Here is a 26,957-nt window from a genome sequence, read left to right as displayed (position 1 = left end):
CTTGATGAAATCCCAATAGTTCATTTTTGCCCTTGCTTTCCTTACCTTTGGCGATATTCCCAGGAAGAAGTTGCTGTGGCTGAGGTCAAAGAGGTTGTTGCTTGTGTTTTCCTCAAGGTTTGATGGATTCCTTTCTCACATTGAAGTCCTTCATCCATTTGGAGTCTATTTTCATGTGTGGTGTAAGGAAATGGTCCAATTTCATTTTTCTGCATGTGGCTGTCCAATTTTCCCAACACCATTTGCTGAAGAGGCTTTCTTTTTTCCATTGGACTTTCTTTCCTGCTTTGTCAAAGATTAGTTGACCATAGAGTTGAGGGTCTATTTCTGGGCTTTCTATTCTGTTCCATTGATCTATGTGTCTGTTTTTGTGCCGCTACTATACTGTCTTGATGATGACAGCTTTGTAATAGAGCTTAAAGTCCAGAATTGTGATGCCATTAACTTTGGCTTTCTTTTTCAATATTCCTTTGGCTATTCGAGGTCTTTTCTGGTTCCATGTAAATTGTAGGATTGTTTGTTACATTTCTTTGAAAAAAAATGGATGGGATTTTGATAGGGATTGCGTTAAATGTGTAGATTGCTTTAGGTAGCATAGACATTTTCACAATATTTATTCTTCCTATCCAGGAGCATAGAACATTTTTCCATTTCCTTGTGTCTTCCTCAATTTCTTTCATGAGTACTTTATAGCTTTCTGAGTATAGATTCTTTGCCTCTTTGGTTAGGTTTATTCCTAGGTATCTTATGGTTTTGGGTACAACTGTAAATGGGATTGAGTCCTCAATTTCTCTTTCTTCTGTCTTGTTGCTGGTGTAGATAAATGCAACTGATTTCTGTGCATTGATTTTACATCCTGACACTTTACTGAATTCCTGTACAAGTTCTAGCAGTTTTGGAGTGCAGCCTTTTGGATTTTCCACATATAGTATCAGATCATCTACAAAGAGTGATAGTTTGACTTCTTCTTTGCTGATTTGGATGCCTTTAGTTTCTTTTTGTTGTCTGATTCCTGAAGCTAGGACTTCTAGTAGTGGTGATAATGGACATACCTGCCGTGTTCCTGACCTTAACGGAAAAGCTTTCAGTTTTTCTCCATTGAGAATGATATTTTCAGTGGGTTTTTCATAGATGGCTTTAATAATATTGAGGTATGTGCCCTCTGTCCCTGCACTTTGAAGAGTTTTAATCAGGAAGGGATGCTGTACTTTGTCAAATGCTTTTTCAGCATCTATTTAGAGTATCATATGGTTCTTGTTCTTTTTTTTTTAATTACTGTATTGTATCACATTGATTGATTTGCAGATGTTGAACCAACTGTGCAGCCCTGGAATAAATCCCAGTTGGTCGTGGTGAATAATCTTGTCAATGTACTGTTGGATTCTATTGGCTAGTATTTTGGTGAGAATATTCGCATCTGTGTTCATCAAGGATATTGGTCTGTAATTATCTTATTTGATGGGATCCTTGTCTGGTTTTGGGATCGAGGTGATGCTGGTCTCATAAAATGAGTTTGGAAGTTTTCCTTCCATTTCTATTTTTTGGAAGTTTCAGGAGAATAGGTATTAAGTCTTCTTTAAATGTTTGGTAGAATTCCCCTGGGAAGCCATCTGGCCCTGGGCTTTTGTTTGTTTGGAGATTTTTAATGACTGTTTCAATCTCCTTACTGGTTATAGGTCTCTTCAGGTTTTCTATTTCTTCCTGGTTCAGTTGTGGTACTTTATATGTCTCTAGGAATGCATCCATTTCTTCCAGACTGTCAAATTTGTTGGCACAGAGTTGTTCATAATATGTTCTTATAATTGTATTTCTTTGGTGTTGGTTGTAATCTCTCCTCTTCCATTCATGATTTTATTTATTTGGGTCCTTTCTCTTTTCTTTTTGATAAGTCTGGCCAGGGGTTTATCAATTTTAATAATTCTTTCAAAGAACCAGCTCCTAGTTTCGTTGATTTGTTCTATTGTTTTCTTGGTTTCTACCGCATTGATTTCTGCTCTGATCTTTATTATTTCTCTTCTCCTGCTGGGTTTAGGCTTTCTTTGTTGTTCTTTCTCTAGCTCCTTTAGGTATAGGGTTGTGTATTTGAGACCTTTCTTGTTTCTTGAGGAAGGCTTGTAGCGCTATATATTTTCCTCTCAGGACTGTCTTTGCTGTGTCCCACAGATTTTGAACCATTGTGTTCTCATTTGTTTCCATGAATTTTTTCAATTCTTCTTTAATTTCTTGGTTGACCCATTCATTCTTTAGAAGGATGCTGTTTAGTCTCCATGTATTTGGGTTCTTTCCAAATTTCCTCTTGTGATTGAGTTCTAGCTTCAGAGCATTGTGGTCTGAAAATATGCAGGGAATGATCCCAATCTTTTGATACTGGTTGAGACCTGATTTGTGACCCAGGATGTAATGTCTTCTGGAGAATGTTCCATATGCACTAGAGAAGAATGTGTATTCTGTTGCTTTGGGATGAAATGTTCTGAATATATCTGTGATGTCCATCTGGTCCAGTTTGTCATTTAAGGTCTTTATTTCCTTGTTGATCTTTTGCTTGGATGATCTGTCCATTTCAGTGAGGGGAGTGTTAAAGTCCCCTACTATTATTGTATTATTGTTGATGTGTTTCTTTGATTTTGTTATTAATTGGTTTATATAATTGGCTGCTCCTATGTTAGAGGCATAGATCTTTAAAATTGTTAGATCTTCTTTTTGGACAGACCCTTTGAGTACGATATAGTTTCCTTCCTCATCTCTTATTATAGTCTTTGGCTTAAAACCTAACTGATCTGATATAAGGATTGCCACCCCTGCCTTCTTCTGATGTCCATTAGCATGGTAAATTGTTTTCCACCTCCTCACTTTAAATCTGGAGGTGTCTTCAGGTCTAAAATGATTTTCTTGTAGGCAGCATATTGATGGGTTTTGCTTTTTTATCCATTTTGATACCCTGTGTCTTTTGATTGGAGCATTTAGCCCATTAACATTCAGGGTAACTATTGAGAGATATGAGTTTAGTGCCATTGTATTGCCTGTAAGGTGACTGTTACTGTATATTATCTGTTCCTTTCTGATCTACTACTTTAAGGGTCTCTCTTTGCTTAGAGGACCCCTTTCAATGTTTCCTATAGAGCTGCTTTGGTGTTTGCAAGTTCTTTCAGTTTTTGTTTGTCCTGGAAGCTTTTTATCTCTCTTTCTATTTTCAATGACAGCCTAGCTGGATATAGTATTCTTGGCTGCATGTTATTCTCGTTTAGTGCTCTGAATATATCATGCCAGTTCTTTCTGGCCTGCCAGGTCTCTGTGGATAAGTCCGCTGCCAATCTAATATTTTTACCATTGTATGTTACAGATTTTCTTTCCCGCGCTGCTTTCAGGATTTTCTCTTTGTCGCTAAGACTTGTAAATTTTACTATTAGGTTACTATTCTTACTGATTTTGAGGGGAGTTCTCTGCACCTCCCGGATTTTGATGCTTGTTCCCTTTGACATGATAGAGAAATTCTCTACAATAATTCTCTCCAATATACCTTCTGCTTCCCTCTTTCTTCTTCTTCTCGAATCCCAATTATTCTAATGTTGTTTCATCTTATGGTGTCACTTATCTCTTGAATTCTCCCCTCGTGGTCTCGTATTTGTCTGTCTCTCTTTTGCTCAGCTTCTTTATTCTCTGTCATTTGGTCTTCTAGATCACTAATTCTTTTTTCTGCCTCATTTATTCTAGCAGTAAGAGCCTCCATTTTTTATTGCACCTCATTAATAGCTTTTTTTTATTTCAGCTTGGTTAGATTTTAGTTATTTTATTTCTCCAGGAAGGGCTTTTATCTCTCCAGAGAGGGTTTCACTAGTATCTTCCATGCTTTTTTCAGCCCAGCTAGAACCTTGAGAATCATCATTCTGAACTCTAGATCTGACATATTACCGATGTCCGTATTGATTAGGTCCCTAGCCTTCAGTATTGCCTCTTGTTCTTTTTTTTGTGGTGAGTTTTTCCACCTTGTCATTTTGTCCAGATAAGAATATATGAAGGAGCAAATAAAATACTGAAAGGGTGACAAAGACCCCAGGAAAATGCGCTTTAACCAAATCAGAAGAGTCCCCAAATCATGCAGGGGCGGGGGAGAAAGGGTATAAAAAGAAGTTCAGGAAAAAAAATTTAAAAAAAAAAAAGAAAACAAAAAATGAATTAAAAAAGAAAAAAATATGTATTATTGGTGACTAGAACAGGGTTGCCCACTTAATTTTGGGAGTATTTTGGTCTCTTAGAAGAAACTACCTCCCAAAATCTTAAAGAATGAAAAACATATATAAGAGTAAACACAATAAAGAGATGGAATATGCCTATAATGATGAAAAAAAATTTTTTTTTAATTTCTAAAAAAGTAGTTGATAAAGTAAGTTGGTTGGGAGAATCAAGAAAAAGTGGACAGATTTTGCTTGGGCTGGAGAGTAGAACAAGCCCAGAGCTAGATTTAGGGTATATGTTGATCTATTAGAAGTTGTACCCCAAATTTTGTAGAAGAAAAAACCCTATGTGTATACAAAAAATAAAGTTAGATACAATGAAGGATAAAATATGACTATATAATAATAATATAATGAAGGTTCCAAAAAGATTATTATAATCTTTTATAATAATGAAGGTTCAAAAAAGATTATTCTTACTTTTTTTTAATGAAAGGTATTGTCAGGATAAACTAGTTTAAAAATGTTAAAAGAGGAGAGGGTAAAAGTTAAAAAAAATTAGAAGAAGAAAAAAAATTAAATTAAAAAAATTTAAATTAACTGCAAGAACAAAGAATCATGGGGAGAAAGCCATGAATTCCATGCTTTGCTTTCTCCTCCTCTGGAATTCCACTGTTCTCCTTGGTAAGTGAACTTGGTCCTGGCTAGATTTCTTGTTGATCTTCTGGGGGAGGGGCCTGTGGTAGAGATTCTCAAGTGTCTTTGCCCCAGGTGGAATTGCACCGCCCTTACCAGGGGCCGGGCTAAGTAATCCGCTCAGGTTCGCTTTCAGGAGCTTTTGTTCCCTGAACACTTTCTGGAGAGTTCCGAAGGAAGGGAATGAAAAAGGTGGCCTCCCAGTCTCTGGCCTGGAAGAGCCGAGAGCTTGGGGCCCCACTCCTCAGTGTGCCCTCAGAGAAAAGCGCTCAATCACTCCCGTCTCCCTGGCCTCTGGCCACTCTCCGAGCTCACCCAGCTGGTGTCTGGTTCAAGGTAACCCCGAGCTGAGAGCTCACTCCTCGGCTCTGTCTCTGTAGCCGACTTCCCTGCTCTAATACCTGTGAGCTCTGTGACACTCAGACACTCCCGATCCTTCTGTGACCATGTGGGACCTAGGGCCACGCTGACCCCGTGTGGGCTTCACCCCGGTTTAGCCTCTGGAGCTATGTCCCTCAGTGGAGCAGACTTCTAAAAGTTCCAATTTTTTGGTCTGTTGCTTGGCCACTTGCCGGGAGCTGGCCCCTCCCCCCATGGTCTATCTTCCCATTGCTTTGGATTCACTTCTCTGCCATCCTACCTTTCAGAAAGTGATCAATTTTCTGTTTCTAGAATTGTTGCTCTTCTTGTATTTGGTCTCCTGTTGGATTTGTAGGTGTTCACAATGAATTGATAAGCTATCTAGCTGATCTCCTGCTACCTGGAGTCTTAGCCTGCTACTTCTCTGCCATCTTGACCAGTACCAGAAATCTACATCTTTAATAAGCTTCCTAAATGCCTCTAATGTACACTGTTATTCTTTCTTAAAAAAAACAAAAAAACAGCATTCTTGGGGCCCCTGGGCAGCTCAGTGGGTTAGGCCTCTGCCTTCGGCTCAGGTCATGATCTCGGGGTCCTGGGATTGAGCCCCGCATCAGGCTCTCTGCTCAGTGGGGAGCCTGCTTCCCCCCTCTCTCTACCTGCTGCTCTGCCTACTTGTGATCTCTGTCAAATAAATGAATAAAATCTTAAAAAAAAGAACACAATTCATGCCATTCTATTAGAAATTTAAAATTTCTATGTACTTTTCAATTTTCTATGATGATTCAAAAACATAAAAGTGGCTTAATTGTGCTATAATCTGATTACTTATTTACATATTTGTGAGGTTCTTTTTAAGATTCAGGAAAATTATTTTGTTCATTTGTTTTTTCATCTTTATTGAATTATAATTGACAAATTAAACTGTAAGACATTTACAGTGTACATCTTGAATATGTGATATATGTTGTGAAAGAATTACTCTCATCTAATTAACACATCCATCACCTACATACATATATACACACACATATATATGTGTGTGTGTGTATATATATATATATATATATGCATTTAAGTTCTATTCTAGCAAATTTTAATTATATAATGTTAACTGAAATCACCATGTTATATATAAGGTCCGCAGTTCTTATAGCCCAAAATTTATGCCCTTTTGTGATATTTTAAATATTTCTTCACCTAGATGTAGGAAAGAATGATGTTTTCACCTATTCCCTTATGACTTACCTTGGGAAAAACTTTTACTGAGTTGAATGAAAGATTTAAGTTTCAAGGGCTATACTGGATCCCTTATATTACTATTTCCAAGAAAACAGGCCTATCTTCCAACTCCTGATTTGTATATTATCAGTAAGACATTCTTCTTTTGACAAGGGAGTAGGATTTACAGTAAAACCATCAGTTTAGTATGTAAACCATCAGTTTAGTTTTCATCCTCTTTCTTTCACTTTCCTTAAGTTAATTATAAAGAAATTACTTAAAGAAAAACAATGTTGAGACTCTCAAAGACAATTAGCCTAGAGTTTGGCTTTTTGATTTTCAAGAAAATGAATTATACCATTCCTTTCTCTTAATTTGAGACACATTACTATTAGAACATTCCATGCCATTGTTTTTCTGTCATTATTGAAAGCAGAAGTGGAGGGACGCCTGAGTGACTCAGTCAATTAAGTGGCTGCCTTCAGCTCAGGTCATGATCCCAGAGTCCTGGGATTGAGTCCTGCATTGGGCTCCCTACTCAGTGGGGATCATGCTTTTCCCTATCCCTCTGCTTGTGGTCTCTCTCTCTCTGTCAAATAAGTAAATAAATCTTTTTTTTTTTAATAGAAGCGGAAACACAGTGATGTGGCAGCCAGAGTTCTCTAAAAAGTTCAAAAGGAACCTCTCCAATTTGATGTCCTTTATATACTGCCATTCCAGTAGTGCAGTAAGCCCCTTGTACTGAGCCCTTTAGACACACCAGGCATATTGAGCTTTTTACATTTGTTAACTTATTTAGTTTGATAACAAACTCAGATGATAGATACTATTAATATCTCCATTTTTAATATGGGGAAACTGAGGCATAGAGAAATTAATAACTTTCCCAAGGTCACACAGATACTATGTGATGAGCCAGTAGTAAATTCAGTTTTATTCATCAAGAGATGTAGTCCAGTTGTTAGTATAAAACTGCTAAGGTTTCTATAAAACACACCCTTCTCATGTGCTTCCTACTCTCCTTAGCCAGGTTTTATAGTATGCTGACACCCCACACAGCGGTTCCTGTTTTCTTATTTGCTTCCTTTCCTGAACAGTGAGCACTCTGAGGACATAATGTAGCTGCAGTGATGCAAAGCATCTGATATAGGGTAGGCTTTGAATAGGGTAGGAGATGAATGAGCAGTATGTCCCTCAGCTAATAAAGTGTCTAAACTGAAGTCAAATCCAGGGTCATACAATTACAGCTTGGCTTTCAACCTGCAGTTAGATCTTGATGTGAAATCCAGCTATTCGGCTCAATTCTTAGTTGTGTGACAGTGGACAAGTTGTTTAACTTTTCTAATGCTCTTCCTTTTGCTTATAGACTTATTGAGAGAATTTAAAGGAACATAAAGTGCTTAACATGGTAGCACACAGAACTCAATAAAGGGTGATTATGATTATTGTTATGGCTTATATACCACTTCTTTATTTCTTTCCTCTTATTTTAATTTCAGTGTTGTTAACACAAAGTTTCAGGTGTTCAATATAGTGATTCAACAATTCCATATATTATTCAGTGCTCATACACTTCCTTTTCTTGATGAGGGAAAATTACTTTGCAACTAAAAAGGATAAATTTGTCTTTTCTAAAATTTCTCAGTATAGCACTGCCTTGATTATGATAAATAGATTCTTACTAGTACCATTTATTATAGCCTTCAAATGTAATTTTGTATTTATTCCACCTGTACCTTTTACAGGTGGAATAAAAGCCTCCTCACCCCAATTATTTTTTAGCATTTGCTGCCACATTTCTAAATTTAGTCTCTTTACAGATTTTATTACTGAGCATCTACTAAATAAATGCCAAGCACTTCTGCATTTCGTTTCTGCTACCTCTGTTCTAAGTAAAACTCTCAAGTCTGCTTTTCTCTGTGAGCTCTCTCCCTTAAAGAGTTTGTATACTCTTACTATCAACTATCTCTTCTATTCAACTGATCAAGTCTGTATTCCGAGTTTAATATTTCCTTTCATCCAGCTCACTTCCTGAACATTACCCAACAAGCTTAAAACTGAATTCCTCACCTTTTCCAGAAAGCAAATGCACCTCCTGACATTCCCATTTGTTAGTGTTATCTGTTTTCCAATTACCCAGGCCTATAAAGTTTTAATTCCTCTCTCTCCTGTGCTTCCCTAAATCAAGAACTCAAATCCTACCTGTTCTTTTGCAATAGAAAATAGCTACCCATTCTTTTTTTAATTAACATATAATGTATTGTTTGTTTCAGGGTGATTCATCAGTCTTACACAATTCACAGCACTCACCATAACATATACCCTCCCCATTGTCCATCCCCCAGCCGCCCCATACCTCTCACCCCTCTCCCCTCCCAGAACCCTCAGTTTGTTTCCTGAGATTAAGAGTCTCTTATGGTTTGTCTCCCTCTCTAGTTTCATCTTGTTTCATTTTACCCTCCCTTCCCCTATGATCCTCTGTCTTGTTTCTCAAAATCCTCAAATCAGTTGAGACCATATGATAATTGTCTCTGATTGTCTTATTTCATTTAGCATAATAGCCTCTAGATCCATACACATTGTTGCAAATGGCAAGATTTCAGTTTTTTTGATGGCTGCATAATATTTATATATATAAATGTGTGTGTGTGTGTGTGTGTGTGTGTGTGTATCCATCCATCCCACATCTTCTTTATCCATTCATCTGTTGATGGACATCTAAGCTCTTTCCATAGTCTGGCTATCGTGGACATTGCTACTATAAACATTTGGGTGCACGTGCCCCTTTGGATCATTACATTTGTATCTTTGGGGTAAATACCCAGTAGTGCAATTGCTGGGTCATAGGGTAGCTCAATTTTCAATTTCAATTTTTGAGGAAACTCCATACTGTTTTCCAGAGTGGCTGCACAGCTTGCATTCCCACCAACAGTGTAGGAGTGTTCCCCTTTCTCTGCATCCTCACCAACACCTGTCATTTCCTGACTTATCAGTTTGGGCCATTCTAACTGGTGTGACATGGCATCTCACTGTGGTTTTGATTTGTATTTCCCTGATGCTGTGTAATGTTCAGCACTTTTTCATGTGTCTGTTGGCCATGTGGATGTCTTCTTTGCAGAAATGCCTGTTCATGTCTTCTGCCCGTTTCTGATTGGGTTATTTGTTCTTTGGATGTTGAGTTTGATAAGTTCTTTATATATTTTGGATACTAGCCCTTTATCTGATATGTCATTTGCAAATATCTTCTCCCATTCTGTCAGTTGTCTTTTGGGTTTTTTGACTGTTTCCTTTGCTGTGCAAAAGCTTTTGATCTTGTTGAAGTCTCAATAGTTCGTTTTTGCCCTTGATTCCCTTGCCTTTGGCGATGTTTCTAGGAAGAAGTTGCTGTGGCTGAGGTTCAAGAGGTTGCTGCCTGTGTTCTCCTCAAGGATTTTGATGGATTCCTGTCTTACATTGAAGTCTTTCATCCATTTGGAGTCTATTTTTGTGTGTGGTGTAAGGAATAGCTATCCATTCTTAACATTCCCAGTACCCACCCCCAACTCCCCTCATATCCTTATCATTTCACACCTTGAGTTTTGCCTCAACTTCCTAGGCACTGTCCTTGAATTTACACCTTTTTCCTCCACCCATCCTGCTCACCACATTCACACAAGTACTCCTAGGAATGCTGAGGTTACTCAGCCAGTTAAGCATCTGACTCTTGATTTTGGTTCAAGCAGTGATGGCAGTGAGAAGTCTGGTTCTCTCCCTCTCTCCCCCGCCCCCCACATGTCCACATTCATGCATGCTGTGCATTTTCTCTCTCTCTCTCTCTCTCAAATAAATCAATCTTGAAGAAAAAAAGAAGTGTGTTCCTAAAACAGTAACTTTTTTTTACATCACTCCTGATATCAATAAACTTTTACTTGTTTTTAAAGATTTTATTTATTTATTTGACAGAGAAAAAGATCACAAGTAGGCAGAGCAGCAGGTGGGGGGGTGGGGAGCAGGATCCCCACTGAGCAGAGAGCCCAATGCGGGGCTCCATCCCATTACCCTGAGATCATAACCTGAGCTGAAGGCAGAGGCTTAACCCACTGAGCCACCCAGGTGCCCCAATAAACTTTTATTAAGGCAAGATTCCTCCACAGTCTTGACCCAGACTATATCTAGCACTACACCCTTACGAACTATCCTCTCTAGCCAAACTTCTTCTAAGCTTCTCAGACTTGCCTTTATTCAAGATGCACCCTCTTCTAGCTTGTTATGAAAATTCCAGTTATGAAAACTGTGTTCTTTCAAATAAATGATGGACACTATGAGGGCCAAATTATTTCTTATACTCTATACCTTTACCTATAAATGTTACTTAATAGTAAGAGCCCAAAAAATATTTGTTTCTAAATATTTTCTCATTGTATTTAAGTATATACATGCTTATTATTTTTCATCAAATAATGTAAAATGCATAAAATATCATTACAACAGTTTTAGTGAGTAACTATCACTTAGGGGATTTCATATGTTCCCTTTTCTGTTTTATGTTTTTGTGTTTTATGTCTAAAACAAATCATGGACTGAAAACTTGTTTCATTTTTTTTATAAGCAACAATAAAAACTCAAAGTCATTAGTTCCTTCCAAGATGGCAAAAAGAGAAACACACTTGAACTAGAACTCAAGCAACATCTCTGCTATATATTCCATCTGTCCTCTTAAAACTTCTTTGAGGCTCAGTATTTACTAAAGATTGAATTTATCAATTTCTGGCATTTCTCCTGCTCTAAAATGTTGTTAAATATATAGAACAAAGGCAAAAGAAAAAACTAAAGATGGATAGATAACTCATAAGAGAGCTTAGGGTTTCATTTGTTCGCACTCTTACTCACTAAAAACAAAACCACCAAATTGCTGATTTCTCACATATCATAATAAAATCACAAACACAAGGCTCACTGAATTAATGTGTACAAGCAGACATGCTTATTTGTAGTTAACATCACGTTGCATGCAAAAGCGAAACACAATGGAAATGCATGAAAATTAGTGGGTATGTATGCACAGATTACATTTTTTAGTGCTTTATGAATCATCCACGAATGCTTGGAAGTGAGTGTTAAGTGCTATTATGAAGCCAGATGACAAGATTTTTTTTTTCCTACCAGTTTTCTCAATTCCCACTTGAATCGCTTTGGCTGGCTCTGTTATGCCTTGGAAATGATGTCAATACAATTCTGAGTCTGCTGCTAGGGAGTACAAAACATTATAGGTCCTATATAAACAATGTTGTTGTTTTTTAATCTTTCTTTTTCATTTGACAATTTTTTTTGGCTCTATTCTATTTCTTTTTTAAGATTAGATGACCAGAGTCTTGATACTATTAACCTGCATTGACTCTCAATAGGACAACCAATCAAAAATATAAGAATTCAAACTATATTTTTGCTTTACAGATGCCAAATAACTAGTAAGCCTAAGTTCATAACTTGTGTTTCTGATATATAATGCTAATGTAACTCTGGACCTAAACCGGTGTAATTTCCAATGAAAATTCCTTCCTAACCTTAATTTCTTACAAAAACAAAATTTTAAGTAGCTTTTGATTACCTTGAAGCTGGATATAGAAGTATTTTTTTTTGCACTTTTAAGAGTCTGATTGACCCATTTAATAATAATTTCATCATTTACTTTTTCACCCTCTCCAAGATCTGATAATACATTCAATGTGTACCTGTAACAGAAAAGATGTATATTTGAGAGTGAAGGGGATGAAATTTGCTCTCACATCATTTATATCAATATTTAGGTAAATATTTAAATATTTTGGCTCTAATAAATATTTCTAATGTTAGGTATTTGCACTTAGTCACAGTCACAGTCCAAAGTTGCAAAGCTCAGTAATCAAAAACAAAAACTATATATGGTGTTTTACAAAACAACTCCTTACAAAGCAGTGTTTTACAAAAACAACACCTTACAAATACAAAGGTATTAATAAAAGTGATTGTTTCTAGAGATTGACCCACTTTTCAACAAAATATATTATCAATGGTAAATCATTTACAAACATTTTACATTGTAAATTTTTCCATTTGTTATTCTCAAAAACTGCTAACCGTTTAGTTCATGTGACTTACTGAAGGAAATAGTATAGTTGTAAACATATCAGCCTTTACCTTCTCATCAGCTGCCATACCAATGCCAGAGTAAGTGTTGACTTCCCTTCATTTAGGTCCTGCCCAGCAATGCCAACCAAGGAGAATTTAGCTGTATTCTTCCCAAGCTCCACTGCATAGTTACAGTTTTCAATCTATAAATAATAAGTAAACATTTTGATATAAAAACGTGTTTTTAAAAATATATCTCTTGACTACACCAGCTCTGTTCAGTCACTTGAAAAATAACTGAGGATACCTTCAATTTATATGACAGAATATCATTTTATAATAACACTGAAATTAAGGAAATAATTATTATTCCCAATTTATAATTATTCCCTTTTTTTTTTTTTTTAAGATTTTATTCATTCATTTGACAGAGAGAGACTACAAGTAGGCAGAGAGAGAGGAGGAAGCAGGCTCTCTGAGGAGCAGAGAGCCCGATGCGGGGTTCGATCGCAGGACCCTGAGATCATGACCTGAGCCGAAGGCAGAGGTCTTAACCCACTGAGCCACCCAGGCGCCCCTAATTATTCCCTTTTTATAGCTGAAGATATCAAAGCACTGAACAGTTAACCTAGACAGAGAAACAACTGGCTAAAAAGTTTTAAGATCTTACTCTTAAAGTCTTGACTGTCCAAGATTACATAGTTTATTTGCGACAAAGCTGTGACTAAAAACTGAGGTTTCCTACATTCCATTAATAGAGTTAAAAGAAAAGATGAATACCCAACTTTTGTAGCAACATGGACAGGACTGGAAGAGATTATGCTGAGTGAAATAAGTCAAGCAGAGAGAGTCAATTATCATATGGTTTCAGTTATTTGTGGAGCATAACAAATAGCATGGAGGACATGGGGAGTTAGAGAGAAGGGAGTTGGGGGAAATTGGAAGGGGAGGTGAATCATGAGAGACTGTGGACTCTGAAAAACAATCTGAGGGGTTTGAAGTGGCGGGGGTGGGTGAGAGGTTGGGGTACCAGGTGGTGGGTATTATAGAGGGCACGGACTGCATGGAGCACTGGGTGTGGTGAAAAAATAATGAATACTGTTATGCTGAAAATAAATAAAAAATAAATTTAAAAAAAAAGAAAGGCAAAAAAATACAGTTTTGTTTAAATTTAAAATTAAGGAATAAAGAAATTGTTTCATTAAGAATCTAAAACATCATCTCCCATTTCTCCATCCAGATACTACTCATCTTCCAAAATTTAGCTGTTAACCCTCATTCTTCAACAAAGTCTTATTAACCCTAACTATACCAGCTGATAAAAATCTATCCCTTATTGAACTTCCAACAATGTTTATGTTGTAATGCTTATGTACCACATTCTACTTAGCAATCCATGTACTTTCTTTTGTCAACCACAGGACAGGCTCCTTTAAAAAAAAAAAAAAAGATTTTATTTATATATTTGTCAGAGAGAGACAGAGAGAACAACCACAAGTAGGGAGAGTGGCAGGCAGAGAGAGAGAGAAACAGGCCCCCCACTGAGCAAGGAGCCAGATGTGGGATTCAGTCCCAGGACCCTGGGATCATGACCTGAGCCACAGACAGATGCTTAACCAACTGAGTCACGCAACATCCCTAGATAGCCTCCATTTAAAGGGCAAAACCTATAACATGTACATCTATATCATACTCTTCTCCACCCTCCGACCAGAACCCATCACAGTGCCCTGCCTACAGTAAGAATCTTACAAATGACCACCAAGCAAATTATTTACTTACCTACTTCTTTCTGGGGTTATAAGTTCAGTTAAGTCCTTTCTCTAGCAAATTTTTTGTCTACTCAGTCTATATAGATGTTTATTATCTCCAGTTTTTTATCTCGGGGTTATATGTGTGTGTGTGTGTGTGTGTGTGTGTGTGTGTGTTGTGTGTAAATTCTTAGGTATTAGAATCCTTTTCTCCAGTGAAATTGTAGGCTCTCATAATCTTATAACACCACCAATAGTAAAAAGTGCTTACTAAATATTTTTTGGAATAAACATTTAATTAAGAAAAACAGTATAAACAGTGTAACTGTTTTCTTCTGATTTTCTTTCCCAAGTTAGTTATGATTTCATTATAAAAAATTCAATATGAGATACATAGATACATTTTTTTTTCCTAAGAAAGTATTTCTAGGAAAGGTGAGAAAGGGAACAGACAATAACAGAATTTGCAAAAATAAATGGGTATTGTTCCTTGAAAAAGAAAATCCAAATTTCCAAAGATAAGTTTGTTACAAATAAAAATTCACGAAAGATCCTTTGGTCCTGCTATAGCATCTGCCTGGTTCTCTCAATAAGTTTAATAAAATCTTTGGTAGGTATACATTTTTTCAAAATATAAGGAAACAATATTTTAAAATTCTTTTTCCTAGTAATTGTATTAAATTATGGATTTAGTTGGCCTATTAAAAATATATGCCATAGAAATGCACAGAATTGAAAAACAACCAAATGGATACCCAGTTTATAGAAAATAGCATCAAAGTTCAGGTTATGTAACAATGTGAACAGAAGAGAGAAAATCCAGGATATTTTCCACTGACACCTGTTTCAATGGCAGAATTTCCTACCAAATGTAATAATAATCATTTTCATGCAAAATGTGTTTTCATGAAGGGCTGTCTATTTTATAGTTAGTTAGACCAGAATTCCTAAGAGGAATGATGGTGAGAAGGGTGCTCAGGGTTACTAGAGGTCTAAGATGTGGGAATGACCAGCAACAAAAGGGTACCTAGAAATTGATGCTCATATAAGCAAAAAGAGGTGTTCTGTTTTTTTATTAACATATAATGTATTATTTGCATGAGGGGTACAGGTCTGTGAATCATCAGGCTTACACATTTCACAGCACTCACCATAGCACATACCCTTCCCAATGTCCATAACCCAGGCACCCTATCCTTATCCCCCCACCTCCCAGGTGTTCTATTTTTTTGGCAACAGTTGATTCCAAATTTGGCAAAACTTCTAAGATCTAGAGAGGTACCAAACTAGAGAAAGAATAAGAAACTCAGTTCTAGAGATAAGTCATGTTTATGGTACTACTTAACACTCTAAAAATGGATCTGCTCACTGAGGATGTAAATATAGAAAGTTAAGAGCAGTGGGCCAAGAACTGAGCCTTGCAAATTCTAGAGTTGTCAGGCTAAAAAATGAGGACTAGGTAAGAATAAAGATAAGAATAAACACAAAGGAAGTAAGAAAAAATTGGAGAATGCAGTTTCATAGAGTTAATGGGAGAAATGATTATCAAGTACTTCAAATGCTTTGGGAAAAGTGAAGTTTAAATCATTTGGAAAATGAGAAAAATTACATGAAAGGATACAGGCTTCCAAGTGAAAAGAAATACTGAAGAAATAATGAAGAAAGACTATTTAAGTGGTGCAGCTTTATGAACTTTACAAATGAAGCAAAGTGATGTCTACTGATGAGTGCCCAAAGTCCATAAAATAATCCTCCATGATACTTTGTCATGAAAGTACTGCTTCATTTTTTGAACACCTTGAATTTATTACAGGCCTTATGTTTCATTCTATAAGCAGCTGGTATTTGTTGAAAGGAAGCATTTTACATATGATTCACTTGTGACATCTCATAATTAAGATTCCAGATAAAATAAGTAGTTTAATTTTTGTTTCCCGGTTACATTTTGCATCTGCTTACTCCTAAAGGAACTTGAAAATGAACATAGCCCATAGTTAGTAGAAGGAAGGAAGGAAAATAATAAAGATCAAAGCAGAAATAAGTGAATAAGAGGCTTAAAAAATAATAGAAAAGATTAAAAGAAACCAAGAGTCAGTCTTTGAAAAGGAAACAAAATTGATAAACCTTTATCCAGACTCCTCAAGAAACAGTCCTTGAGAGTCCTTGAGAGAGGACGCAAATAAAAAGAGTCCTTGAGAGAGGACTCAAGTAAAATCAGAAATGAAAAGAGAAGTAATGACTGTACATCACAGAAAGACAAAGGATTGTAAGAGACTACTACATAAATTATATGCCAACAAATTAGACAACCTAGAAAAAATGGATAAATTCCTAGAAATATACAGTATTCTAAAACTGAATTGGGAAAAAATATGAACAGACCAGTAAGTAGTAATTAAATTGAATCAATGATTAAAAATCCCCTAACACTTGAAGTAATGAACACTAGGTGTTGTATGCAACCAGTGAATCACTAAATTGTACCTCTGAAACTAATAATACAGTATATGTTAATTAAATTGCATTTAAATTTAAAAAATTTTTTAAATAGCCCAACAAACAAAAGTCCAGGACCAGATGGACTCACAGGTGAATTCTACCAAACATTTAAAGAAAAAAGGAGGGAAAGTAGGAAGGGAGGGAGGAAGAGTTAGTACCTTTTCTTCCCAAACTACTCCAAAAAATAGAAAAAGACAAGAACAAGTATTGGTAAGGGTGTGGAGAAAAAGGAATGCTGTGCGCTGTTGGTGGGAATGTAAGTTGGTGTAGCCACTGTGGAAAACATTATGGAAGTTCTTCAAAATATTAAAAATAAAAAACTACACAATCCAGTAATTCCAGTACTGGTATTTACCCAAAGAAGATGGAAACACCAATTCAAAAAGATCCCTGCACTCCTATGTTTATTGCAACATTTACAATAGCCAAGATACAGAAGCAACCCAGTGTCCATTGATAGACGAATGGATAAAGAAGATGTGTGATGTGATACACACACACACACACACACACACACACAGACACACACACACGCACACAATGGAGTATTACTCAGCCATAAAAAAGAATGAGATCTTGCCATTTGTGACAATATGGATACCCTAGAGGGTATTATGCTAAGAGAAATAAGTCAGCCAGAGAAGGAAAATACCATATGATTTCACATGTATGTGGAATCTAAAAAACAAAACAAATGAGCAAAAAAAAAGAGGCAGAAACAGACCCCTGAATACAGAGAACTGGTAGTTGCAGAGGGGAGGACGAGAGAATGGATAAAATGGATTAAAGACAGTAGAAGATACAGGCTTCCAGTTTCGAATCACCATCATTCATCTGCCAGATAGTTTCCCACCAACTGTAATCAAGTCACTGCTCTGCTCAAAAATGTTTCATGGCTTCCCATTACTTTTAGTTTAAAATGCAAGCTCTTTAATCTGACAGTCAGGGTTCTCAACATCTGGCTCCAATTGAAATTTTAGGGTTCATACTTACTTCTTCCTATTGGAATCCTCTGTTACAGCCAACATATTCCCCCCAATTCCCAGAAATGCATTTTATATGTCCCCATCACTATCCCTTTTCCTGATCCTCAGCCTCCCCTCTAGCCTCCTTTCTAAAACCCTTATTCCAATACCACCTCCTGCATGAACCTCTCAAAATAAATGAAAATTGTGGCCTTTTCTTCCTTAGAACTCACAATACTTGCTTCTATATATGTTGCACTATATTACAGTTGTTTGTACACACATCTAATTTGTTTAGGCTTCTTGAGGACCAACTCCATGCTTTGTACTATTTTATATTCTGCATTGCACCATACAGATAGTAGGTAATCAGTAAATGTCTGTTGAAAGATATTAACAAATAACCAGTAAAGATTTGGCAAGTTCTGGGGATTATAATTCAGGAAAGAGGTATGATGCACCTCCAAGAAAATTAAGTGCAACTTATTAAAGACAAAAGCAGTTACATAAAGCGAACTGTCTTCATCTTTCCAAACATTTATTAAAGCATGTTTATAAAAGGGCTCTTAAGGGGCACCTGGGTGGGTGGCTCAGTGGGTTAAGCTGCTGCCTTCAGTTCAGGTCATGATCTCAGGGTCCTGGGATCGAGTCCCGCATTGAGCCCCACATCAGGCTCTCTGCTCAGCAGGGAGTCTGCTTCCCCCTCTCCCTCTGCCTACTTGTGATTTTCTCTCTGTCAAATAAATAAATAAAATCTTTAAAAGGGCTCTTAAGCTTAACACATTTTGGTTTAAATCAGAATCATGGGAACAGCCACATGTTACTAAGCTTTATGAAACTCCAAATCCTTGGTTTCATATTAGAACAATAACAACATATCCTTGGTGATTATCTCATTCACCTTCTTCATGTTCCCTCCAAGAGCAGGGTAAGGAGGTTTGTTGACCTGGCTCCAGTCGACAGGCACACGGATCATTTCATAAAGCTGAAAGACCACTAAAGCATCTGCAAGGTCACTAAAACAAGAAGAAAAGATGATAAAGGAGGAGGAAATTTTATTAAGCACAATGAAGGTAGGCTTAGATCTTCAAAAACACAACAGGGTCATTTAATGCTTAAAAAATGACAAAGACAAGGGTGCCTAGGTAGCTCAGTTAGTTAAATGGCCAACTTGTAATTTAGGCTCAGGTCGTAATTTCATGGGTCATGAGATCAAGCCCCATGTCTGGCTCCATGCTCAGCAGGGAATCTGCCTGAGCTTCTCTCCCTCTGCCCCTCCCCCCACTTGCTCTCTTGCTCTCTAAAATTAATAAATCTTAAAAAAACAAAATGGATCATTTGACTCAGAACTTCTTTTTTTGTTCTTTTCTCAATTTTTAATTTTAAATTCTAGCTAGGTAACATACAGTGTAACGTTGGTCTCAGGAGCAGAATTCAATGGTCGACCCAGAATTCTAATCTAGGAGTCTCTCCAAAAATTTTATTATATGTTTACAAAAATAATAAGTACAAAGACATTCATTGCCACATTATTCATTAATTTGGAAGCAAATTAAATGCCTGGAAGTAGGGGGCTGCTGAATAAACTATCCATACCATGGACTCCTGGTCCATAGTAAGAAATAAAGTTTATCTCTATGTACTAACACGAAAAGTTTTATAAGATATATTACATTTTAAAAAGCAAGTGGCAAAAAAAATAAAAATAAAAAGCAAGTGGCAGGGGCGCCTGGGTGGCTCAGTGGGTTAAGCCGCTGCCTTCGGCTCAGGTCATGATCCCAGGGTCCTGGGATCGAGTCCCGCATTGGGCTCTCTGCTGAGCGGAGAGCCTGCTTTCCTCTCTCTCTCTCTCTCTCTCTCTCTGCCTGCCTCTCTGCCTACTTGTGATCTCTGTCTGTCAAATAAATAAATAAATAATATTTAAAAAAAAAAAAAGCAAGTGGCAGAACATAGCATACAGTTTACTATATATAAAACTCATTTTCAAAATTGAGAGTATTTAAATACCTATATGTGCTATGGACTGTTAATAGCAATACCTCTGGGCAGGAAAAAAAGGATTATGGGAGATGTAAGCAAAGTATTATCATGTTTTAATTCATCCTACATAGTCACATATTTCCTGAAACTTGTTCAGTGAGAATACATTCATGTATTACTTATGTATGATGATTTTTAAAACTTTTTAAAATATACAAAATCACAATAGCTACAAAGTAGGCAGCTGTTCATGTTAAATAATGAGGATTAAGAGGAAGGAATTTATGAGCAAGTTGGCGTTACTGAAGTAAGAATAGTTCTACTTTGGATTCAGAAAAACACATTCTTCTGAGATGCTCAAAGTATATCCATTGAGTCAGTTTTCAATTCTGTATGCTAAGGACATAAAGCAACAGCAACTGGTTTTTAAAAATTGTTGGCTCTATGATGTATTATGTCGTTTTTCTCTCTCAACAGCTTGTTCACCAAGTTGTTTTGCTAAGATTCATATGAAAGTTCCTTTGCAACTCTGGACGTACACCCTATGGCAATGAAGGGGACTGGACCCTGTGCTGAGTGATGGAAAGATAACATCTATTATGAAGGCAATTAAGAAGTGACTTGGTTATGTATAAAAGCACATGGAGAGTTTCATATAAAAAAGTTACTAAAGGATTTGTATCTGCTCTGAATTTTTCTTTTTTACTTTAAGTGAATTCACTCTTACTTCTATTTGGTGAGATATTACTCATGTTTTGCAAATAGGAAAACTGAAGCCCAGAGAGTTGAAATGATTTCCAGAGAATTCAAGATGTATTTCTGAACCAACCAGTCATAGAAAAATTCTAGAACTAACAGTTCTTCAAATATATTAAATAACTTGTATGGGGAGAGAATTTTCATTTAAAATCAATCTAAATTATGCTAATGCTTTGGTTTGCTTTAGATCTGGTGTACTGCAGGAGAGGAGTTAAAATAACTTAGGGTTTAGGACTATGATCCAGACACAAATTCATGGACACATGGTTCTGGTGCCAACTAGACCTCTGGCCACTATATTTCTGTATATGACAGTTCTCTTGAGGGTTATGTTAACTTTTGAGAATTTTCTGAATTCTCTTTTCCAAAATAGAATTATATGTGCCTAGAAGTCCTATGCTAGTACTTCAGGACTTTGAGTAAAAAATGTTGTCAATTCTCTCCTCCACTCTCAACCAAGGAGGACTCTAGAGATCAGGACATTTATGAGAAAGTTACCATGGGTCTCACTCAACAAATCTTAGTCCCCTAGTATTAAATTTACTTTGTAATTTAAAAAGAAATTTACTTTGAAAATTACGTGCTTGTGTAAAAAAAAAAAAGGCAAGTATATTAAGTCACTAAGATTAAAAATAAGTCTTCTCACTATTCTCCATCCGACTAACCAGGGTGCATACAGTTTGGTATTCATCCCTTCCAAGTTCTTAAAAACTCCATATACAAATGTGTGTATACTCAATTTTTCTGCAAGAAAGAAGTTTAATCCCAACATTTTTTTATGCTATAAATGCTTATATTAAGAAGAGTTCAAATAAACAACTTACCATTACACTACAAGGAACTAGAAAAAGAAACTCTTCCAAAATTTAGTAAAGGAAAGAAATAATAAAGAAAGATCAGAAATAAATAAAATAGAGACCAGAATAAATAATAACATAACACTGAGTATAATGACCAGCTTTTCCAAAACAAATAAACAATATTAGCAATGCTTTGTATACACTCAATTTTAAAATAAAAATGGAATCATACAAGACCTATTCTTCTTCTTTTTAAAAAAGATTTCTTTATTTTAGAGAGGGCAGTGCAGGGATGGGGGTGACAGAGGGAGAGAGAATCTTAAGCAGACTCCCCACTCAGTGTGGAGCCCCACACAGAGCTTGATCTCACAACCCCAAAATCACAACCTCTGAGATCACAGCCTGAGCTGAAAGCAAGAGTCAGGCGCTTCACTGACTGTCCTACCCAGATGTCCCTGACATATGTTCTTTTCTCTCAAATATGTATTATAGACATTCTTTTACATTATTCTATAAAGATCTTATCCCTCTCCTCATCATCTATCTGTACCCCCAGTATCTGATTCCTTTACTGCCTTCCTTCTATAATAAGAATTCTAGTCTAAATGATATTTATCTCTGCCATCTAGCCGGAATTTACACACTTTTAAAGAATTAATCAAATATTAGTCCATCACATCAAAGCCAGTTACCATAAGGTAGTACTGGTTGTAGATTTTTTTGGAAATATTTTATTTATTTATTTGAGAAAAAGAGCATGAGAGGGGAGAAAGTCAGAGGGAGAAGCAGACTCCCCATGGAACTGGGAGCCCAGTTAGGGACTTGATCCTGGGACTCCGGATCATGACCTGAGCCGAAGGCAGTCGTTTAACCAACTGAGCCAACCAGGAGCCCTAGTTTTAGATTTTTTTTTAATTTTTAATTTTTTAAAAATATTTTATTTATGTAAGAGAGAATAGCACAAGTCAGAGGGAAACGGAGAAGGAGAAGCAGATTTCCCACTGAACAGGGAGCCTGAAGCAGGGCTCGATCCCATGACCTTGAGATCATGATGAGCCAAAGGCAGATACTTAACGGCTAAGCCACCCCAGTGCTCTAGTTTTAGATTTTTAACAAGACTTTGAATATACACCAAGAAGCAGAAATTACTATATCATAAATCTTCAATTAGCCAATGAATTGGTCTTTTGTGGCATTAGACCTAAGTTCAATATTTAAATAATAATTCAGTTATTGTTCATTAAGGAGTTTCCTTAGTGTGTAAATTATTAATTTACACACAAATAGAAAGTGTGAATTATAATTTAAAATACTGATCATGGGGCGCCTGGGTGGCTCAGTGGGTTAAAGCCTCTGCCTTCGGCGCAGGTCACGATCCCAGGGTCCTGGGATCAAGCCCCGCATCGGGCTCTCTGCTTAGCAGGGATCCTGCTTCCTCCTCTCTCTCTCTGCCTGCCTCTCTGCCTACTTGTGATCTCTGTCAAATAAATAAATAAAATTTAAAAAAAATAAAATACTGATCATAATGATAAGAACAATTTATAAAATATTACTACTCTATTCTACTAATTTTTTACTTTTCTGATCAATAATTATAAAAGAGTAAGAGGGATTATCTTTACCAAATTGGTTGTTTACATCATCAGAAACTATAACTACCATCATATTCTGATCATATTCTGATCCTTTTAAGAAATACCATCCTTTTTTTAAAAAATCCATTGTATTGTCAATTTCCAGGATTCTGAAATCCTAAATGTTGGCTAAAATTCCTGTGATTTTTAGAAAATGTACTAATGTAAATGTACCTAAGGTGTGAAACTAGAAAAGCTGGACTCTGGCCATAAAACTAAAACACAATAAAATATTTACCTGTACAAATGATTAATGTATGGGTTGACCCCCAAGGAATTCATCCAGTTCCGAAATGTTCTCTCTTCCTTGCTCTCTCCTAGAGTAGACACAAGTTTGTACTGATGATTCAGGGAAAAATGCAGTAAGAAATATATTTTAAACCATCCTGGCAGGTGTAAACCAGCCAAACGTACTTTTCAGTGGTTTCTGTGATACTGCCATCTTTTGGGGGGAAAGTAAGTCTTATTGCCAAAGTCCCTTCCCCGCCCCATCTATATAGGCCTCCATTTGCTCTAAAGTTCTCTATCTAGAGTCCTTTCTTTGATGTCTGTGAACTACTGAGTCATGAGTTTCTCTGTCCAAAAAGTGACAGAGAAACTTACATGGTCTTAATCTGTAGTTATGATTACATGCAAAATGGACTGGCTAAAAATTGAAACTCTTTTAGCATTCGGGGTAATATCAGCACAGTAAACACAAAAGAAAAGCTGTGCTTTTCCCAATGCAGTGTTTCTAAATTTGTACAGGTTTTTATTTTACACAAGGAAGTTTCCTGACATACAAACTAACATTTTAATTATACCAAACAGCAATGAAGGGAAGAGGGGATTACAGGTAATACAAGAATAGGCAATGAAGGGATATAACTATTTTACAGGTTTCATGAGTTATTTTAGATTGATGTAGCCCCCACACAGGGTGCTAAGAGAAAGACATCTATCTAATCCTAGTAAGTCCCTAGACCTAAGAGATCACCTCAGTTAGAAACTCCTTGCAGGCACTATTATTTAACCTGTGATTACCTAACCTCCCTGAGCATTCCCTTTGCGGCAGTGCTCACACCATCTGCAAGAAAAACGTGGGCTATCATGTACCACAAAGTAGCAGAGAGTGAATATACTCTCCTTGCCATGTCTGCCTTCTGTTCATCCCCTAGACTGCAAATAATCCCAAGTGACTATCTGTAGTATTATCTGTTTTCAGCAAATGAAGGGAGCAATGGAATGTCCTAACTTACACCTCATCACCAGACTTGTGAAAAACACTTTGAAAACAAACATTTACACCTGTCATCACTTCTAAACTATAGGCAAGTTCAGGTCACTCTCTAGACTTTGACTCATGTGGGATTCCCAGAACAAGGATACATCTAAATCTATAACCATTTGAGCTCCAGAGACCCATTCCTATGGAGCTTCCCCTGCAATCATCTTCATAATAAGGGCCACAGGTAAAATAACCCTGCACACTCAGAAGAGAAACCAAACCTTGTAAAATATAAAGGATTCTGGTTTTTGTGACGCTGTTCAGGAAATAACCTGTCCACTATAATTTCGTTTGATTTTCTATGCTACTACCTAATGGTGTTCCCAGAATCTACTTTAATTATTGATCTATTAAACAGTGTAGCCATATAATTTAAATTCCATTCCCTTGGACCTGCATAAAAGGTAACTGACCAGTCTGCTGTATCTGCCACTATCACTTTATGATAAATAACCTATTTGAAAACCCTTTAAAAAAGAACCAAGTTAAACCAAATATTACTAGAAATCATGCTTGCTCTTTGTAGAAGTTATTAAACAAGTACAAATTATATATAACTTTCCCCAAAGCAACATAAATATAACCATACTATCATCAACAGTTTGATGCATGTGACTTGGATTTACCTTTGAGCTGCTTCTTTATTACAGTCTGTAATAGATTTTTCTCTAGTAATTATGGAAATGTTACATTATTTTCTTCTGGGAAAATCCAAGTTATGTTTTAAAATTACAAACACTAATAATGTAACAATAGTCTCATTTTTAATTGAAATAACATCCCAATTCTGCTGAACCTGATGGTACAGCAAATAAGATTTAAAAAGACACTAGTATTTTGACTGAGTTCTGAAACTGTTACGAGCTTCAGGGTGTCATATTTCTTCCCATTGTTCTCTTATATTGTTACTAGTTTCAATTCTGATGCCTGGAAAGTAAAATAGATTATGTAAGTGAGCATTTATTTATCTAACACCATTTCAAGTTGTCTTGGTAAATAAATGCTCAAAGCCAAAAGCACTACGCATTTGTGCAAGAGCCATGGTAAAGCATTACAAAAACATATGTATTCCAGATTGTGAATGTTGTCCATATTGCAGACAACTAAAGTAATCTTAGAAGTAAAATGTTCACTGCTGACATAAAAGATAGAAAGACTATAAAACATTTCAATTTTAGGGCCAAACTGATATCTGCAATTGATAAAAGTTTCAGAAAAAAAATAACAAATATACTACAAGGAGACTGCTAAGAGGAAAGAAAAAGAACTAACATATATTTAACACTCACTAAATGTGCTAAGTGATGTTTTCCTCTTTCTAACCTATTACTGAGGAAATACTATATGCTAAACTCTTTCCTTCATGAAAGGTCATTTTAACTTGCTCTTTAGTTCTTCAAAATTAGTACTACTAATCTTGTTTTGTAGATGAGAAAAACAAAGCTCATGGAAGTCATTCGGATACTAAATGGTGGACCCATAATTTGAACAAAGTGTAATAACATGACCTATGAATTTTCTATCACCACAAATGAATTCTGAGATGGCCTCTCTATACAAAGCCCACATATTTGGCTCAGTTTAATATGAAGGTTTTATATTTAGTTGGGCTTTTAATTTTCTCTAATTCCACACAGATAAAATTCTTTGCAATGAGAATATGAATATGGGTTGTGATAAGGTCAAGCTTCGACTATCATAAGGATCTATAAAAACAAATTTAGAGAGGAAAAATTTCAATTGACAGTTGAGTCAAATACATTTTTGGCAGACGTATCAAGGATATACATATGTTCTAAATAAAGATGATTGATAAATATTTCCCATAGTATCTTCTTATATAAATAGAGGAAATACTAATGGAAATGTTTAGCAATCCTATTCACACTGAAAAATTCCAAAAGCATGCTGAACACTAGCAAAAGAATTCAAACATGACAAATAAGAGAGCGAGCAAGTTGGAAAAGATATCTAGCAAGAACTCGGTGACTATAAAAAGCAGATCATTTTTAATATGCCACTCTAAACAATGCCTTCTATTGTAAGATACAGAGGGATTTTGAAGTTTTCCAGACTGATAAAAACCTAGCACTCTTCCATTTTATTTATTTTTTTTAAAGTTCTAATCCCTCACCCTCAATTTCTCTGCCAAAAAATCTACTCCTTTATCTATTTCCCCACTCAATTACATACCTTTGTGGAGAATATAGTCTTTTTTTTATTTTGAGAACATAGTCTTTATCTTCCCTCTCAATTACATATCTATGTAGAGAATATAGTCTTTATTTTACTAGACCTCAGGAAGAGTGAATTGAATTAATCATATTCCTCAAAGAACGTGTTTGTTAAATCTGAAACTTCTTTCATTAATCAAGAAGATGCAATTATAAAGTGTTAAGGATATTGGAACTCTGGTTGTGGCAGTCAAAAGAGAAGATCATGAAACTTATTTCTCATTCTATCCCCCTCCCAGGGAAGGAAGGGAGTAAGGCAGGTTCCATGAGAGAAAGGACACTGCAACATCAAATTCTCCCCACCAAGAATCCTTACTTGAAGACTGCCTTCTCCAAACCAGGGCAACTGGTGAGACTATTTTAGGATGGGCCCCTCCCTCTGACCGCTGCCACAGTTTTCACCTTTAGTTCTGATACCAATGTGGGTTTGGGTATGCGTGTGAGAGTATGGTAACAAAAAAGAAGACAAGCTAGGAAACAAAGATAGGGAGAAAGAACTAGATAACAAGAATGTTTTTGTCATTATGACAAT

General features: G+C 36.2%; 1 protein-coding gene and 1 long non-coding RNA gene across 6 annotated transcripts in view; one reads left to right on the top strand and one right to left on the bottom strand.

Moving 5' to 3' along the window:
* The window catches only part of LOC122908567, a 29,153-nt gene extending 8,829 nt beyond the window's left edge, over positions 1-20,324 (top strand). The window contains exon 3 of the long non-coding RNA XR_006384982.1: positions 20,209-20,324. This is a non-coding gene — a long non-coding RNA (uncharacterized LOC122908567). The remainder of the gene's footprint in view (positions 1-20,208) is intronic.
* The window catches only part of PLS1 (plastin 1), a 116,789-nt gene that overhangs the window by 5,295 nt on the left and 84,537 nt on the right, over positions 1-26,957 (bottom strand). For 4 of the 5 annotated variants that reach the window (XM_044251540.1, XM_044251539.1, XM_044251541.1 and 1 more), the window contains 4 exons: positions 23,163-23,241; positions 18,653-18,767; positions 12,606-12,739; positions 12,037-12,160 (listed from right to left, as the gene is read on the bottom strand). In XM_044251540.1, coding sequence (XP_044107475.1) covers positions 12,037-12,160; positions 12,606-12,739; positions 18,653-18,767; positions 23,163-23,241 — 452 coding nt within the window. Of the gene's footprint in view, positions 1-11,201; positions 11,676-12,036; positions 12,161-12,605; positions 12,740-18,652; positions 18,768-23,162; positions 23,242-26,957 lie in introns of those variants that run through there. The other variant, XM_044251542.1, reaches the window with a different exon arrangement.

This window comes from Neovison vison, chromosome 6, assembly GCF_020171115.1.
Source record: "Neovison vison isolate M4711 chromosome 6, ASM_NN_V1, whole genome shotgun sequence".
Classification (NCBI taxonomy): domain Eukaryota; kingdom Metazoa; phylum Chordata; class Mammalia; order Carnivora; family Mustelidae; genus Neogale; species Neogale vison.
Note: the sequence above shows the minus strand (reverse complement) of the source record. Positions and strands in the feature narration are given on the sequence as shown.